The following is a 14,927-nucleotide window of genomic DNA, read 5'->3' as shown; positions in this document are numbered from 1 at the left end:
ATATGTACCAAATGCAAAGTATTTTGACAGCATGTTTTGCTCCAGATACTAAGAAACCACAAGACTGGTTTAGGAACCAAAGCACTATTGAACTATTAAATGAAGCTGAAAATTCGACTACGGATTTTCTCGTAGTCGCAAAAACTCGAGTAGGTAAAAAACCGCAGTCGCCAAAACTCTATGAAAATCGTGAAAAATTGCCAAACGGTTTGAGAGGATATTATGTACATAGACTTCTTGTAAATGCTGTTGCAATGTGGGCTTCGCCTCGTTATGCTTGGTATATTTACTGACTTCTTGACGAAATTCATAGACAAGAACGTGAAGAGATGGAAAACAAGCTTGAAGCAAAAGACAAAAGCATTCAGAAAAGAATACCACGTTCGGTACCAAAAGGTAAGGAAAAGAACTATAAGTATATGATTTATACTGAAGAGATGGAAAATGAAGAAGATAAAGATATGGTTATGTTGCATTTAGTCAGAAGAAACAACAAAAGCTTTTACGACCTTGCTAAGATTTACAAATCTGACAGAAGTTGGTTCTATCGCGAAAACTTACCGATTTCAATGACCCCAAATGAAGATGTGAAACAAATAGTTCAAGATACGTTACCTCAAACACACTATGATATGAAAGGTTGTACAATACTTACCTTCAAAGAAGACTTACCGCTACTGAAAGAAAAAATAACAGAGTATTTTGACAACTTCAAACAAGCAGAGTAAATGAACTCTTTATTTTTCAAGCTTGACTTTTTACAATTTGAACTTTGTTTGCGTTGATATGAATTCTGAAAGAAGTATGAGGGTCTTGTATGACTTTGTACTTCTCCCATAGTTCATGTCTGTCAAACTTACCTGCCATGGACTCTTTCATAAGTTCCATGAAATCGTCTTCGGACAATCCGGGGAAAAGTATAATGTCAGTAAGTATTCTCTTTACATCCTTACTTAAACTCTTGGCTGTCTGTACACATATTACGACTGAGATGTTAAAGTGTCTGAGCTTCTTAAGAATTCGACACATGTCTTGTTCTCTGTTCTTTAACAAAGGATGAGAAGCAAAGTCATCTAAGATAAGAAGACATCTATGAGGGTAAGTCTTCCAATCGTAAGATTGCAATTTCTTCGAAATGTATTCTATCTCTTTCTGTTTGTTTCTGAAGTGTTTCTTCTCTAATATTCTCTGCATTTCCTCATTTGGGTCTTTAAACTTAGAATTTATATACTCATTTATAGCATTATACTTCAAAACTCTTCTTTGGTACTTCTTTATCCAATCTAACAACTCAGTATCCTTTATACATACTAACTTAGACTTCTTTATAATATCTTTGAACGAATTGACGGTTTGGTCAAATTGACCAGAAGTACTACAAATAACAACTAACTCATAGAATGGGTTCTTCTCATCTAGTTCTTGTTGTTGTGCAGCCATTTTAAGATAAGTGAAAGTCTTACCCGACCCAGGTGGTGCAATTAGACCTGTTATACCATTCTGAGCAAATAAGAACTTGTCATGTATAGGCTTTATCTGAGCATTTTCTAACTTCCTCTTGTTCTTGTTTAAAACATTCTCAAATTTCGTGTCAATGTCAGCAAACTTTTTTTCTAACATATTTTTAGAAAAATTAAAATTTTTATCTTTTAGAAAATGTCTAGCGATTTCGCTATCTATATTCGAGACAAGCTTTTCGACAGCAAAACATCTGTCGACCATAAAATCTTACATAGTGTAAACAAGAAAGGTGAATTTGTTCTAAAGTTCTGTTTCTGGGAATATGACAAGAACCATAAAACATTACAGAGCAGTCTTAAAATTTGTCAATGACAGACTTGTTGACAGAGATGACGCCGATTGGAAAGATGAAGTCCAACAAAAGTTCTTAGAATGCAAAGAAGACACATGCGCTGTTCTTGAAGATGAAATAGAAAACAGAATAGATGAGCTATTAAAGGACAAAGAACTTTTACATAAATATGGTTGCGCCAAATTTGACATAACTCCACCAGAAAAGAAGAAGAGAGAAAAGAAAGAAAAGAAAGTAGAAGAAGAGAAGAAAGAACCTGAACCAGTTCCAGAGAAAAAGAAATTTGACATGTAAAAATAAAATTTTATTTTTAGAACATTTCTGGGTCAATGTCAATGTTCTCTTCCTCTTTAGGAGTAAACACTGGCTTAGACTCTAAAATCTTTTTACCCAATTTACCTTGAACTTCTACAACTTTAGACTCATAATATTCATAGTCGTCTGTCTTCTTTGGTTCATAAGGTATAACAAGTTTGTATGCTTTGCCTTCTTTAAGGTTTGAGAACCTTCTGTCAAAACTTTCTTTGACTGTTAACAAACCTTCTATGTCTAAGTCTTCAAATTTCGCACCATTTTTAGTCACAATAGCAAACTTAACTGGTTCGATGTTCCAAACTTTGCTGAATGAAGACTTTTCAAAATGGTAGAAGTAAACATTCAAATATGTGAATGGGTCTAGTTCTTCTTTAAGTCCTGACATGTACTTATTTACTGAGATGAATTTTGCCATCTTTTCTATCGGATAAAAAAATATTTTTTTAAAATTTACTCAGAAAAATTTTTCTTTGTATATACACCATTCTGAACATCTAAAAGACTTTTGACATTTGCCAAGAATGTTCGTTTAGAAGCTGCCATATAACCATATTCTTGACAATATTGTTTATATTCATCATATAAAGACTTTTCATCTAATGACACAAAGTCAGTTTCATCTATGAACAGTTCATATACACTCTTGTTTGCTTCTAACAATGTTTGTCTCTCTTCGGTATGTGGAATTTGTCTTGGATTGAACTTAGAAATATCTAATGTCATGAAATATGAGAACAAGTGGTTGTAAAAGTCAGATGTCAAAGTTTCTGCTAAGTCGTCAAAATATTCTGTATCTTGCATATGAGAATCTGACGTTCTGACAACTACATATCTTCTGTCAGAACTTTCTAACTTCATCGGAACAGCATTGTTTGAAACCATAATGAAGTTTGCAACATTTTCACAAACTCTTTGGTCTTTATACTTTCTTTCAACAACTCCAACTTTGTCTGTTATAAGACTCTTCAAAGCATCTGAGTTCAAAACTTTTGTTGTATCTATACTTTGAAGTTCATTGCAAACTATAAGTTTCATATTCTCTATTGAGGAGTTAAACTTGCCACAGATGTTTTCTAAGTTTGTCATATTCGGATTCGAATAACCTTCTAACAGTTTGCATAAGATATCTGTAAAGAAAGTATTCTTACCAGTTCCTTGTTTTCCAATTATAATGAGAGCAGTTTCATTTTTAGCACTTGGATGTTGTAAGATGTTTGCAAACCAACATAAGATATACTCATAAACCTTTTCGTTTCCATTGCATATAATTTCTTTGACATGGTCTAACCAAGCTTCTATAATATTTTCTTTCCATTCTACTTGTTCGTATTTATATCCAGTGAAGATAGAATAGAAGTTTGGAGAAGGTGTATAGAACTTTATACCTCGAACTGAAAAATCTTCTAACTTTGACAATAAGATATCCCAAGCATCTAACATCTTCATGCCAACTTGTACGACTTTTATTTTCTTAAGTTTCTGTCTACATTCTTGTTCAGACACTATTGTTGCTCTTGGTTTGTTAAAGACAACATCCCATTCTTTCATGACATAACATTCTGGGGCAGAGTCAACATAAATGACTAAACGTTTCAAATTCTCGACTGCTTTGTTATAGTCTCTAAATGGACACATATTTCTGAATGCTTGGAAGTCATAAAAATCTGAAACATCTATTCTGTACATTTTTATAAAAATAAAAAAATAATATTTTTTTATTCTTGACTTTGTTGTTGCATTTGTTGTTCTTGAGCTATTTGTTGTTGAAGTTGTTCTTGTAATACAATACTTTCACCAGTTGCATCTTCCAATTCGAAACTTTCTGCCGTCATTGACAAATACATAGGACATAAAAGTTTTACAGGAACAAAGTTTGCGTCAACTAATGTCAACGTTATACTTGCCAAAGTGTTTGAGTTCACTAAGGTTGAAAATTCTGCATTCGAATGAACAATAGGCAAACCAGCAGAGAAAGTATTGTTTATACGCATAAGTATCTTTTGGTCATAATAGTTTCTGTCGACATTCGAATAACACTTTGAACCTAAGTTTGAAACAATATATAAGATTGGTGTGCTTAATGTCAATGGAATAGACATTCCTTGTATGACACCTTTTCCTGTTATAGGAAACTGTTGGTAGTAAAAACCAGAAATAAGTTTTGTATTATAGCTCATATCGTTTATAGTAAACTCAGTCGGACATCCAAACATAATGAAACCTGCTCTAGTTGCAGCACATGTTACACCCGTACTTAAAGTATTAAATAAGTCAACAAAACCTGTTGGTGGTATATCTGAGTAAGTATCTTCAAAGGAGTATTTTTTACCATTCACAACAATAAAGTCTTCTGGTGTCAAAAGAGCAAAACAGGCTTTAGTCGTCATTGTGTTTAAGGTTAGTTTACAATATCGTCCTTGAGGACTTTGTAAGTTTGTTGTTATAGAATTATATGACTCAGGGTTTTTAGTCGTAATAGTATAAACCATTATGTCTTCTGCCATTTACTTAGCAAATAAATTTAATGAAATGTTGTGGTCGTCAAATATTTTTATAACGTCTGGGAAACTATATTTTAAGTTCAACGTTTCACCTCCTTTCATAACGTATATCTTGTCAATGACATTATATGAAACACCACAGCAACTAATGTCGGGTTCTATTTCTTTGATGTTTATATCGTCTGCCTCTGTCAAAAGTTTCAATAGTTCTTTCAAAACTTCATGAGGTGCAATGACATATGAGTTCACTTTTACAGGGTTGTGTTCGACCAAGTTTAACATTATACTTAAAGCTTGACAAATCTTCTCCTGAGTTTGAAGTTTGTCTTTCAGTTGTTGGTAGTCGTTTCGAATATCTGCAACAGAACTTAAGTCTCTGCTAACTTCAGGATATGTTGGTTCTTTTACAGGAACAATTGTTATACCATCTTCGTCTTCGTATGGTTTCCCCACTTCAACATCTCTGTCTTTGACATTGACAACAACACTTTGACTGTTTGTTTGAGTTGGTGAATTTAACTTCACATCTGCCACCGCCATTAAACCTTTTGAAACACTTACGCTTCTATTTTTCGGAAATGACATTTTACTTAGAATAAAAAGATGGACGTATTCGGATATCTTATTGAATTGAAGCAGAACAAAGTTTATACTCACAAACAATACAAATACATTGACAGAATAGTTCTTTACACAAACAATGGAAAATGTTATAGAATAGCAATATTTGCTGAACCAAAATATTTTCATAAAGCAAAGAAAGTTGGTATAACTGAAATGGTGAAAGTTCTTGAAGCAGACAAAAATATAACTTCAAAACTTACAGATATTACTAAAGGAAAGTTTATAATACAATATTATGTCAAAACTGGCGTACTGTCAATATTTGACGGAGAGAAGTCAGTTCAAGAACAACTTACTGACCTGCTGCCAAAATCTGCTCGATGGAAGCTGTCGTTATGCCAATCTGAGGAGCCCCAGCAGGTTTCATCGAACGAATCTTCAAAAGAGCATCTTCCGTGAAAAGTGCTATTGGTTTTGTAAACTTCTTTGCTTTCAATTCATCTGGACCGTCTCTGTCACCAGTATATTGTATTTGAACTGTACCAACAGTTGAAATACCACCCATAAAGTCTTCTGAGTCAGCAAATGGAATGCCAAGCCAAAAGTTTGAACGGTCTCCATTTGTATATTGAGTTTTTTGACCTCCTGTATGAGTCCATACTTTCACATATGGCATAATAGAACTTTGCATTTCAGGGTTAATGGTTGTTGTGAAGTTGTTGTTAAAGTTCATAGCATCTAATGTCAAGTTGTATGACCTCATATCCTCAACTGTAGAATATTCTTCTCTTGGATAATATTTGCCATCTATGTTTATATGATATTTAATACCAGGGTTGTAGAAACAAGAATAGTCATTTATAGTTCGTCTGAACAGTACAAACATAGTATCTGCATGTTTCATTGCAGTTGTTAAAGCAATATCTGTTCTTGCACCTGCGGCTCCTGGATTTTGGTTTCCAACTTCACCTGCAAAGTCTTTGACAGATATTTGGTGTATAGGGAACATAAGTGGAACTGCAATATATTTGGCAGCTAAAGCATTTGAAATATCTGGGTCCAACATATAGACTGCAAGTCTGCTTTCTATTCTCTTGCATTCAAATTTTTCGCATGTAACTTAACTGGGTCCCAAGCAGTTCCAGCAGCATTGAAATAATAGTTTACTTCATTGTTGAAGTTTGAGAAACCAAAGTCTAAGTCAACTTTGTCTTTGCAAAATTCGGCGAATGACGTTTGATTTGTTCCCTTTACGTCTGTAATGCTGAATGGGTCTTGTGTTGGTGCAATGACTAAGTTATTTTTGCTTGGAGTAAGTTCGATAGAAATTTTTCCTGCCCAGTTTGGCAAGTATCTTAAAAACCTGAAGATGAGGAAAGATGACAAAGGAACTCTAAGTTTCAGTTTTACTTTAGTGGCAGCAGTTCCATCTGAACCAGAAAGGTTAACATAAACTCCTGGAACGTTAGGGTCAAGTCTTCTTATTTTTCAATATTGCATACTGATCTGTTTGTTCTCTAGCTTGTGGTTGTACTGAGTTTCTCAAAGCGAACCATTCATAGTTTGCCCATGTTACTGTTTGAACTAAGTTAGAGTTAGAATATATCTTATATCCCATGAAAACTTCTGGAGCATATTGGTATCCGACATAGAAAATTCCATTGCAACCTTTCTTGTCAGACAACTTGGCAGAAGGTTTTATTTCAATGTCTTGTTCCACGTATAAGAATGAGTTGTCAATAGAAATAATATGAAACCTGTCGCAAGCAATATCTACTGTTGTTGAAGAACCTTCTCCAAACTCACCTACGTTTCCATAAGAAACAGCAGTTGTATATTCGTAAGTTCCAGGAACTATTTCTGACCTTCTAATGGCATTGTCGCATTCGTTATACCATTCGGAAACATTTCCGTTCATGGCATCCAAAACTGTTGGCGTTATATTCTGAGCGGCGTACATTTCATATGGGTAAAAATATAGAATAGTTGGATTTATGTGTCATAATAGAACCCACTCGTACCAAGCTTTACTTTCTTCCTGACTGAGTTTTTAACTCTTCTTTTTCCTTCATTGCCACTACTTTCACTAGATGAAGTTACTTCTTCACTACTTTCACTTTGTTCTACTCTTCTCTTCTTCTTTGGTGTCGCTTTTGGTAACTTGCCCTCTGCTTCAAGTTGTAGCATCTTTGCCTCATGTTCACCTAGTATGTTGTAAATTTCCCATGTCCTTTTTGCCTTTGGGCTCTGGTCGCCCATCTCAGGTAACCTATATCCTAGAAAGATTTTGTCATAGTTTGTATTTGAGTCTTCGCGTATTGTTTGCATGACTCTTTCCTGAGTTTCCGGTTCAAGCTCTTCAAACAGAGCTTGTCCATATGGAATAAGCTCGTTTCCAAATATATGTTTTTGTAGCCATTCTGGTTTTCTTTCCATGTTACCAATAATATCTTTTGTGAATGGGAAAGCTTTTACCCAATGTTTCAGTCTTGCGTCATTTATTTCTGTAGTTGGTTTTATTTTGTCAAGGAACATGTTTTTCAATACTAACATTTCATTTGGTACTGTCCATTTGAGTTTTCTTAAATATTCATCCCTTCTCAGTTCATTGTCTGCAAAGTAAGTTTTTATGACATTTTGCAAACTTTCGTTTGCAAGGTCATGTACAATAGGTTCTCTTCCTTCTCTCTCCCTAACTTTCTTTCTAAACTCTTCACCAAATATACCATCTCTATGGTTCTGTGTAGTTCTTTGAGATAAATGTTCTAGAACGTCAGGTGTTATATTTCCATCAGCCATGTTCATTTCATACTGGTCCAAAATATCTGCATCTTTCATATCTTTCAATGGCATTAAAGCCGCGCTGAAAATACCAGCTATATCTGGTTCACCATTCACTTCCATTGCGTCTACAACTTCTTGGAATTGTGGTTGTAAGTTTATGAACCACCTATCCGGATTAGCTTTATGACCCCATCTCATTGTAGTTCCATAGTCTGCAGAAACAAAAGTAGGTTTGTTTCCATATTGGTTAGGTTCTGAATGAACTTTAAACAATGTTTCATTTCTATATGTTTTGTTGAAATTTAACCTTTTATTTTCACCGAGTTCAGCCAAAGATTGAACGTTATATGGTCGTAAGTAAAAAGGATTGTTGTATTTGCGTACATTTTCTTTCAGTACTTCCATTCTATGCTGAATATTTTCATCTGATGTTGGAGTCTTTTGTATGTCGGCGAACATTTTTCGATATTCTTCTACTATGTCAGCCGAATTTTTCTTAGACTCTTGGAAAGATTCCATATTCTCCGCATACACTTGTTGAGGGTCAAGATTTTTCGGCTGTTCCAAATCTTCATCTAGTTCTGTGAAGTTAGTTTCCAAAGGAGGGACTTGTTCGTTTCCTTCAGGCTCTTCTAGCTGTTGTTGCTGAACTATTTCTTTCATGTCTGGTTGTATCTGAACTTCTTCCTGTTGAGTTTCTTGTACCTCATCTGCTGGCATTTCATATATTCCGAGACCGTTTTTAACAAGTTCCCTATCTAAGTCATCCGGACTCATAAACCTTTCTTCTTTCGTTCCGCCTCTATTTTTTACGCGTTTCATGAAGAGAGTTGAATTATCATTTAGCTCTGACACCAAATATCTCGGAGTAAATTCTTTCATGTCATTTGGATGATATGCTATTAAATCATATCCCTTAGCGAGCTTGTATTTTCCAGGTTTGAGATTATATCCCATTTGGTGCTGAACCATAAAGCTAAATAGGTTCGGGTCAGTATTTCCTTCCTTGAACTTTCTAATAGCTTCTTTATATCTGTCACTAAAGTCAAGAGTATCTGGGTAACCATAATCTTCCTTAAGCATTTTTAAGAATTCTTGGTTTCCTTTTTCTCTACTTCTTTTATGTCCTTGCTCTGTTTGTGGTTGTTGTTGTGCAGGGTTTTGAACTGTTGGTTGCTGTGCTGGTTGTGGAGGTGGTTGTGGTGCTGGATTTTGAACTGTTGGTTGCTGTGCAGGGTTTTGAACTGTTGGTTGTTGTGTTGGATTTTGAACTGTTGGTTTTGGTTGTTGTTGTGGTGCTGGATTTTGAACTGTTGGTTGTTGTGTTGGTTTTGGTGCATGCCTGTGTCTGTGTCCATGTGACGATGTAAATGTTTTAGGTAGTCCTGGTGCAGGTGCTTCTCTTGGAGGGTTTGGTGGTATATAAGTTCCACCAGCTGGCACATATGTTCCATCTGCAGCATAATGTCCTACCTGACTTTTCGTTCTTAAGAAAGCATTTACTAGGTCTGTTTTGGTCTGTTGTAACTCTTTTTCTTGACTTTCCACAACAGTTGCTCTAACGGCGTCATAGGCACTTTGAACTGCCTGTCTCGTTGCTGCATCTGTTATTTTCGTCATATTTTGTGCTACTTCTCTTAACTCTTTGTCGAAACCTTCAGACTTCAGTTTCTTTCCAGATGAGAAGTCGTTCACTAGTTTCACCTTACTATGAAGAGCTTCGAAGGCATTCTTAAAGTCAGCATTCATTAAAGCTTCATTTGAACTGTCTTCATCCGCTTGTATTTTTGTCCTTATTGACCCTAGAAGTTGGGCTGCTTTAGCGTTGGCTTGGGCATCTAACCAGTCATTATTAGCTTTTATATATTCTGCGCTTTTCATTGCCTTTTGCATGGCTGCGTCGTTATTTTTACTTTCTTGTGCTAAGTTTTCATACTGTACGGTTTGGTTTTGCAACTGTAAAAGTTTTTCTGCCTTTACATTTGCTTCAACTTCTTTTTTATACTCATCGCTATCCATATATGTCTTCAGGGCTTTTTGTTTTATCTCTTCATCTTTCAGTACTTTATATTGAGTAGTATGGTTTTTCAAATTTATAACATCTTGTTCCATTTTTGCTACTTCTGCTGCTTTTTCTGACACTTTTTTCGCATATTCCTCTGTACTTAGTTCTTTCAGTTGTTCTTCTTTCTTCTTTTTCTCTACGTTTAACTCATTGAGTTTCTTTGTGTGTCTGTCATATTCTAGTTTCTTTTCGTTTTCACTTATTTGTTTCTGTATGTCTATGTTTGACTTTTTGACATCTGTTATTTGATTTTTGAGTGAACTCAAATTCATTTGACTTTGAGGGTTATAAGCTGTTCCGTCTGCAGCTCCACCATAGCCTGCCATTTTCGCTAAAAGTGCCGCTCTTAAACCCCCACTCTGTGCACCAATAACTCGGTTTAAAAGCATAGGGTTGCTTGACATTTGTTGCAACATAGTGGGGTCATTCATCATTTGTTGTTGCAACTGTTGTTGTGGTGTCAGTTTTACTATTGGATGTTTCAATGCTCCCTTCCTCTTACGTATATTCTTACGTAGCTTACGTGGCATTTTAAGTGAAGTAAAAAACGGTTTTTGACAGATGTTTATATGACACTTTTTGTTCAGCACAAAAAACTACTCGGTCAAAGTGTTGTCAGTTTTGTAAAATAACCGTCCTATCTCATTCTATATGGGGAAAAGGCTTCTCAAAGTATACTTCCTTGGAACGCCTGTAACTTTTCCTGTAGCGACGATAGACCCTTGCTTGTCCGGACAAAGTTATACTATTTTGAGTGCTCTACAAAAAAGTCAACGGCTGGCTCGTCCTCAGAAATTTTTTATGGGCTAGAGGGCGCAACGCGCCTGGAAGCCCTCCGAATATAAACTTCATTTATACTAAACATCTTCAGGGCTAGAGGGCGCAACGCGCCTGGAAGCCCCACTACCTTTTTTTTATTTAAGTTGGCGTATCTTACGCCCTTCCAAAAATATGTATTAGAAAGATGACTTATAATTTCATAAATTATTTTGTCCCGACGGTTTGAGCGGCTATCAGAATGGTTGCTTACACAATGCGTCAGCAAAATGTCGGTTGGGGTGCCCTTCTTGGCCTCCTGAGTACTCACCAAGATACCCCCAGCTCCCGCAAAACACCTCCCTTAGGTGCGCATTACCTGACGGCATTATTTTGCAATTATTTCAAATTTTTTAGATGTCTTTTGTTAAAGTTTGTTAACTAAAGACTTGAAAACAGCTTACCGCTTCAAGCTGCTCTCTTCCCGGTTCCTCTGCCGCAATCTTATGTCTGATTGTGCGCAAAGCTCTCCTCCTTGTGAACCATGGCTGATAGAAAGAACTGAAAGACAGGATAGGAGGAACATGCCGGTTCAAGTTAACTTGCAATATGCTTCTGATTAGTGATTTTAGATGAAAGATTAGCGAAATCGCATTTAATTTGGATAGAAGGATTCAATTTTATGAAGCAGGCTCGTAGAAAATATGCAGGAATAGCACAATCTTTTGCAATCACAACGCGATTGCAAAACTTCGACCGACAAGAGTGTATTATGCACTCTTGTCGGTCTGCATGTCTCATTCCAGGAGACATTGTCACTGCATGTCTCCCAGAATGAGACAATCTTCTGCAATCAGAATGTGGTTGCAAAACTTCGACCGACAAGAGTGTATTATGCACTCTTGTCGGTCAAACTTCCGCATTCAAGTTATGAATGCGGAAGAGTGTCTCATTCTGGGAGACATGCAGTGACAATGTCTCCCGGAATGAGACATGCAGACCGACAAGAGTGCACAATACACTCTTGTCGGTCAAACTTCCTAATACAAAATTTGATTCCCTTATTATCTTCTTAACAAAACTTAAGATTTCAATAATACATCATGAAAACATTCATTTACTACATTCACACTGTTATTCCTTTCTATAAATTAACTCATTTAATAGAATCTTGTTTTTATATCTTATTATTTTCTCATAATACTTCTAATTCCTCTATTTCCTCTTCCACATAAAATTTAATTTTGTAATGCTATCATATACACTTAATGTTTTCAAATTTTCAGATTTAAATTTAATCTTTATTTTCATCATCATTTATAATCTTGTTCCTATATAAAGTTATAATAAATTATCGTCAGATTCTAATATTTATGATTCTTACTACTCAATTCAATATAATTATGTTAGTCACTCATATTCAGGAGAATAATTTAAAAATCTATAGCTCATATTTTGATAGTTATATATTTAGATGATATATATTGCAATTCCGGTTTCAACACGATCAAATGCCAAACCAAGACAAAATATATATGAATTTTCAAAATATCGATTTACATTAGAATCTATATCTAATTTTATCAATACACAAGTAGGGAATGTTCAATACATCTTTGAGCAACGTGAGTAGCACAATTTTATAGGATTATTTGTTGATTATATAAAATATAAGCCAAATCGAATCTGCTGTATAGTACTTTAGTTTATCATTGAATGTTAAATGTGTTCAGATAAATATTTGTGTCAGATATCGCATTTTCTAATTTCAAAATTTATCTCATGAAGTTAGAATTTATTTGATCATACAACATCATGTTAGTCAAACTAGAGTTCAATGGCGATTCTAAAATGGAACAAATGCTTGTTTTATCAAAATGTTAAAATATTAATCTAAAAAACTTAATATCTAACCAAACCATTCTAGAATTATTATATACAGGTATAGGCAATCTAAATGCACACGGAATTCGGAAAATTAAAAAGAATATTTATGAGATTATTAAATCTTATGTAATTCAATGAAAAGTAGATAATATGAATATCTATAGGCTATATATCAACATATGAGTTTTTGGTTTGACCAATACTATACTAATGTGATCAAATTAATCTGATTTCTTAGATTTTCATTTGAAGCATTTGCAGTAGTAGGGGTACCTTTATATATTAACATATTAAAAAATTGCGCTCCGATTCGCAGTTTCTTCATGATTTTGAGATTGCGTTAGATTTCGCGATGCAGAAAAAAATCAATTTAGATTCCAGTCAAACTCTAAGTATAAGCATGTCTCTATATGTAGAAACTGTCTGCGCTATTTATTTCCCGGCTCAAAAAACCACGGTGTCTGTGTGAGGAAAATACCCATTTTAGGACCCTGGGTAGGGGGTCATGAAAATTTTCCAAGAGTTGGAAATATAGGGTAAAAAATTTGTCCGTTATTTACGTAAATACTAACTTTTTATAGATGATATGAGTTTTGATAAATAGTAGAATTAGTTTTGAGTTTTGAGCTTTTACAAAAAAAAATCAATAAAAAGATTTACTCCTTGTCCTCTTCTTCATCATGTTTCTCTTCCTTCTTTTCTTTTCCTTTATTAGCTTCCTTAATCTTATGAGCCATAATATCTTCGATGAGCATCAAACGCTTCATACGGTCACGACGTTCAACTTCGTCATTATCCTGGGCATCCAAGTTCTTTCTGATTTCAGAACACATCTTCTCTTCGACACGGATCGTTTCGTTATTGACCTGGTCGACGATAGCTTCCTGAAGATCTCTTGTTTCTCCAGATTCGAGCATAGCCTTAGCGAGCCATGGCATGAAGTTAGTCTCGATATCGCGCTCGACTTCATCGTAGAAGAATCCGCGGCGTTCGAGGGTTGTAATAGCGCTTGAAATCAGATCTGATGCAAAGAATTCGGCGTAACCACGAGCTGCAATTTTCTCGCGGAGTTCTTTCTGTTCTCTTTCGATTTTCTCGCGTTCTTCGAGACGATGCTGCTTTTCTTCGAATTTTCTCTTTTCTGCTTCCTCCAAACGCTGAACATCGGCAAGTTCGACGTTGCGATTATGCTCAATAGCTTCCTTATGGCGACGAATTGCAATAAGTTCTTCTTCTTCATGAACTTCGAGAAATGCCTGTTCTAACGTTTTACTTACTATAGTTGCTACGATTGGTTTAACTTCGAAATCGAAATCGAAAAGATCTGATTCGACAACTTGAATTTCAATATCAATACCGTTTTTAGGTGGAATATATGGAGGGGTTTCTGGTCTGTCAAGAAATTCATCTGTTTGCGTATCCTGATTTACGATAACTGGCTTTTCAACAACTTCTTGTAAATAAGGTTCTGTCTGTATTTCTAAATCAATGCGATTTTCTTTTTGCGGTGCGGCAACTAACGTATCATTCGGGATGCCGGCCATGAGGCTTCTATCCCTAGGAGACGCTAATTTCCTCTTTGGCTTTGGTTTAGGAGCTTCTTGTTCTACTGGTTTATGACGAGAATATGTAGAACCTCGGCAAACGCGAGGGTCAACGGTAATCAAGCATGGCCCATTTGGTGCGTTAGTACTGCGATATCTATCCCGTTGCTCGACTGCTCGAGCTGACGCCTGGAAGGTGAACCCAGAGTCCAGCATTGACTAACGTATTTTTTTTTCACTTCTAAAAAAATTCGTTATTTTGCTATAATCTTATAATATGATGCAAAAGAACCATACTTTCAATACATGTAAAAATATAAGCAAAACTCACACTCAAATCAAATATTATTCAAAATCATATTGAAAGAATATCAAAATATACATTTCAGTCTTTAATACTGTGATTACTTTCCGAAGTTCTGTTATCATACTAACTCATTTCATTAGAAAATGAAATTTTATTTAAGGTCATCCAATTTTATGCTATATAGCTGAATAAACCGTGAAATCGGAATAAATGTTAGTAAAAAACGGATATGATAATTATAACCCTCCTCTCTCTCAATGAAATTCATAGATCTACAGAAGATTAAACATATTCCAATATACACTTACATTGGATTCATATCTAGCTAGAAATCTATCTATATATAGAACAATATCATCTGTTTGTCATTCCTAATGCCTGAAAATGAATT

The 14,927-nt window shown here is 35.1% G+C and overlaps 10 protein-coding genes and 2 pseudogenes across 12 annotated transcripts, besides 1 other annotated feature; 2 read left to right on the top strand and 10 right to left on the bottom strand.

Annotated features, from left to right (window-relative positions):
• Positions 1 to 8,232: part of a mobile genetic element that runs on past the window's edge.
• Positions 330 to 728, top strand: TVAGG3_1027410 (uncharacterized protein; the record flags this gene model as incomplete). Its single annotated transcript, XM_051255071.1, has 1 exon — positions 330 to 728. One exon carries the CDS (start codon positions 330 to 332, stop codon positions 726 to 728), a length of 399 nt encoding a protein of 132 aa, XP_051080645.1.
• On the bottom strand, positions 745 to 1,194 carry TVAGG3_1027400 (protein of unknown function, DUF4106 family; the record flags this gene model as incomplete). The annotated part of the gene is made up of 1 exon (XM_001298163.2): positions 745 to 1,194. The coding sequence occupies one exon, from the start codon at positions 1,192 to 1,194 to the stop codon at positions 745 to 747; it is 450 nt and encodes a 149-aa protein (XP_001298164.2).
• Positions 1,657 to 2,107, top strand: TVAGG3_1027390 (annotated as a pseudogene). The gene has a single exon. A coding segment is annotated over exon 1 (451 nt).
• TVAGG3_1027380 (protein of unknown function, DUF4108 family) lies at positions 2,124 to 2,513 on the bottom strand (the record flags this gene model as incomplete). The annotated part of the gene is made up of 1 exon (XM_051255070.1): positions 2,124 to 2,513. The coding sequence occupies one exon, from the start codon at positions 2,511 to 2,513 to the stop codon at positions 2,124 to 2,126; it is 390 nt and encodes a 129-aa protein (XP_051080644.1).
• On the bottom strand, positions 2,579 to 3,214 carry TVAGG3_1027370 (uncharacterized protein; the record flags this gene model as incomplete). Its single annotated transcript, XM_051255069.1, has 1 exon — positions 2,579 to 3,214. One exon carries the CDS (start codon positions 3,212 to 3,214, stop codon positions 2,579 to 2,581), a length of 636 nt encoding a protein of 211 aa, XP_051080643.1.
• TVAGG3_1027360 (uncharacterized protein) lies at positions 3,844 to 4,515 on the bottom strand (the record flags this gene model as incomplete). The annotated part of the gene is made up of 1 exon (XM_051255068.1): positions 3,844 to 4,515. One exon carries the CDS (start codon positions 4,513 to 4,515, stop codon positions 3,844 to 3,846), a length of 672 nt encoding a protein of 223 aa, XP_051080642.1.
• On the bottom strand, positions 4,637 to 5,169 carry TVAGG3_1027350 (protein of unknown function, DUF4106 family; the record flags this gene model as incomplete). Its single annotated transcript, XM_051255067.1, has 1 exon — positions 4,637 to 5,169. A coding segment is annotated over one exon (533 nt), but the record flags the coding sequence as incomplete, so codon positions are not given.
• Positions 5,546 to 7,153, bottom strand: TVAGG3_1027340 (annotated as a pseudogene). Its single transcript has one exon. A coding segment is annotated over exon 1 (1,608 nt).
• TVAGG3_1027330 (protein of unknown function, DUF4106 family) lies at positions 7,186 to 7,746 on the bottom strand (the record flags this gene model as incomplete). The annotated part of the gene is made up of 1 exon (XM_051255066.1): positions 7,186 to 7,746. One exon carries the CDS (start codon positions 7,744 to 7,746, stop codon positions 7,186 to 7,188), a length of 561 nt encoding a protein of 186 aa, XP_051080640.1.
• A 1,030-nt stretch (positions 8,233 to 9,262) lies between the features above and the next one.
• On the bottom strand, positions 9,263 to 10,314 carry TVAGG3_1027310 (protein of unknown function, DUF4106 family; the record flags this gene model as incomplete). The annotated part of the gene is made up of 1 exon (XM_051255065.1): positions 9,263 to 10,314. A coding segment is annotated over one exon (1,052 nt), but the record flags the coding sequence as incomplete, so codon positions are not given.
• An 84-nt stretch (positions 10,315 to 10,398) lies between these two features.
• TVAGG3_1027300 (protein of unknown function, DUF4106 family) lies at positions 10,399 to 10,572 on the bottom strand (the record flags this gene model as incomplete). The annotated part of the gene is made up of 1 exon (XM_051255064.1): positions 10,399 to 10,572. A coding segment is annotated over one exon (174 nt), but the record flags the coding sequence as incomplete, so codon positions are not given.
• A 2,673-nt stretch (positions 10,573 to 13,245) lies between these two features.
• Positions 13,246 to 14,556, bottom strand: TVAGG3_1027290 (radial spoke protein 3 family; the record flags this gene model as incomplete). The annotated part of the gene is made up of 1 exon (XM_001323293.1): positions 13,342 to 14,445. The coding sequence occupies one exon, from the start codon at positions 14,443 to 14,445 to the stop codon at positions 13,342 to 13,344; it is 1,104 nt and encodes a 367-aa protein (XP_001323328.1).
• Positions 14,557 to 14,927: the final 371 nt, after the last annotated feature.

Source organism: Trichomonas vaginalis, chromosome I (genome assembly GCF_026262505.1).
Source record: "Trichomonas vaginalis G3 chromosome I, whole genome shotgun sequence".
Classification (NCBI taxonomy): Eukaryota; Parabasalia; order Trichomonadida; family Trichomonadidae; genus Trichomonas; species Trichomonas vaginalis.
The sequence above is the reverse complement of the archived record's forward strand: the minus strand, read 5'-3'. Positions and strand labels throughout refer to the sequence as shown.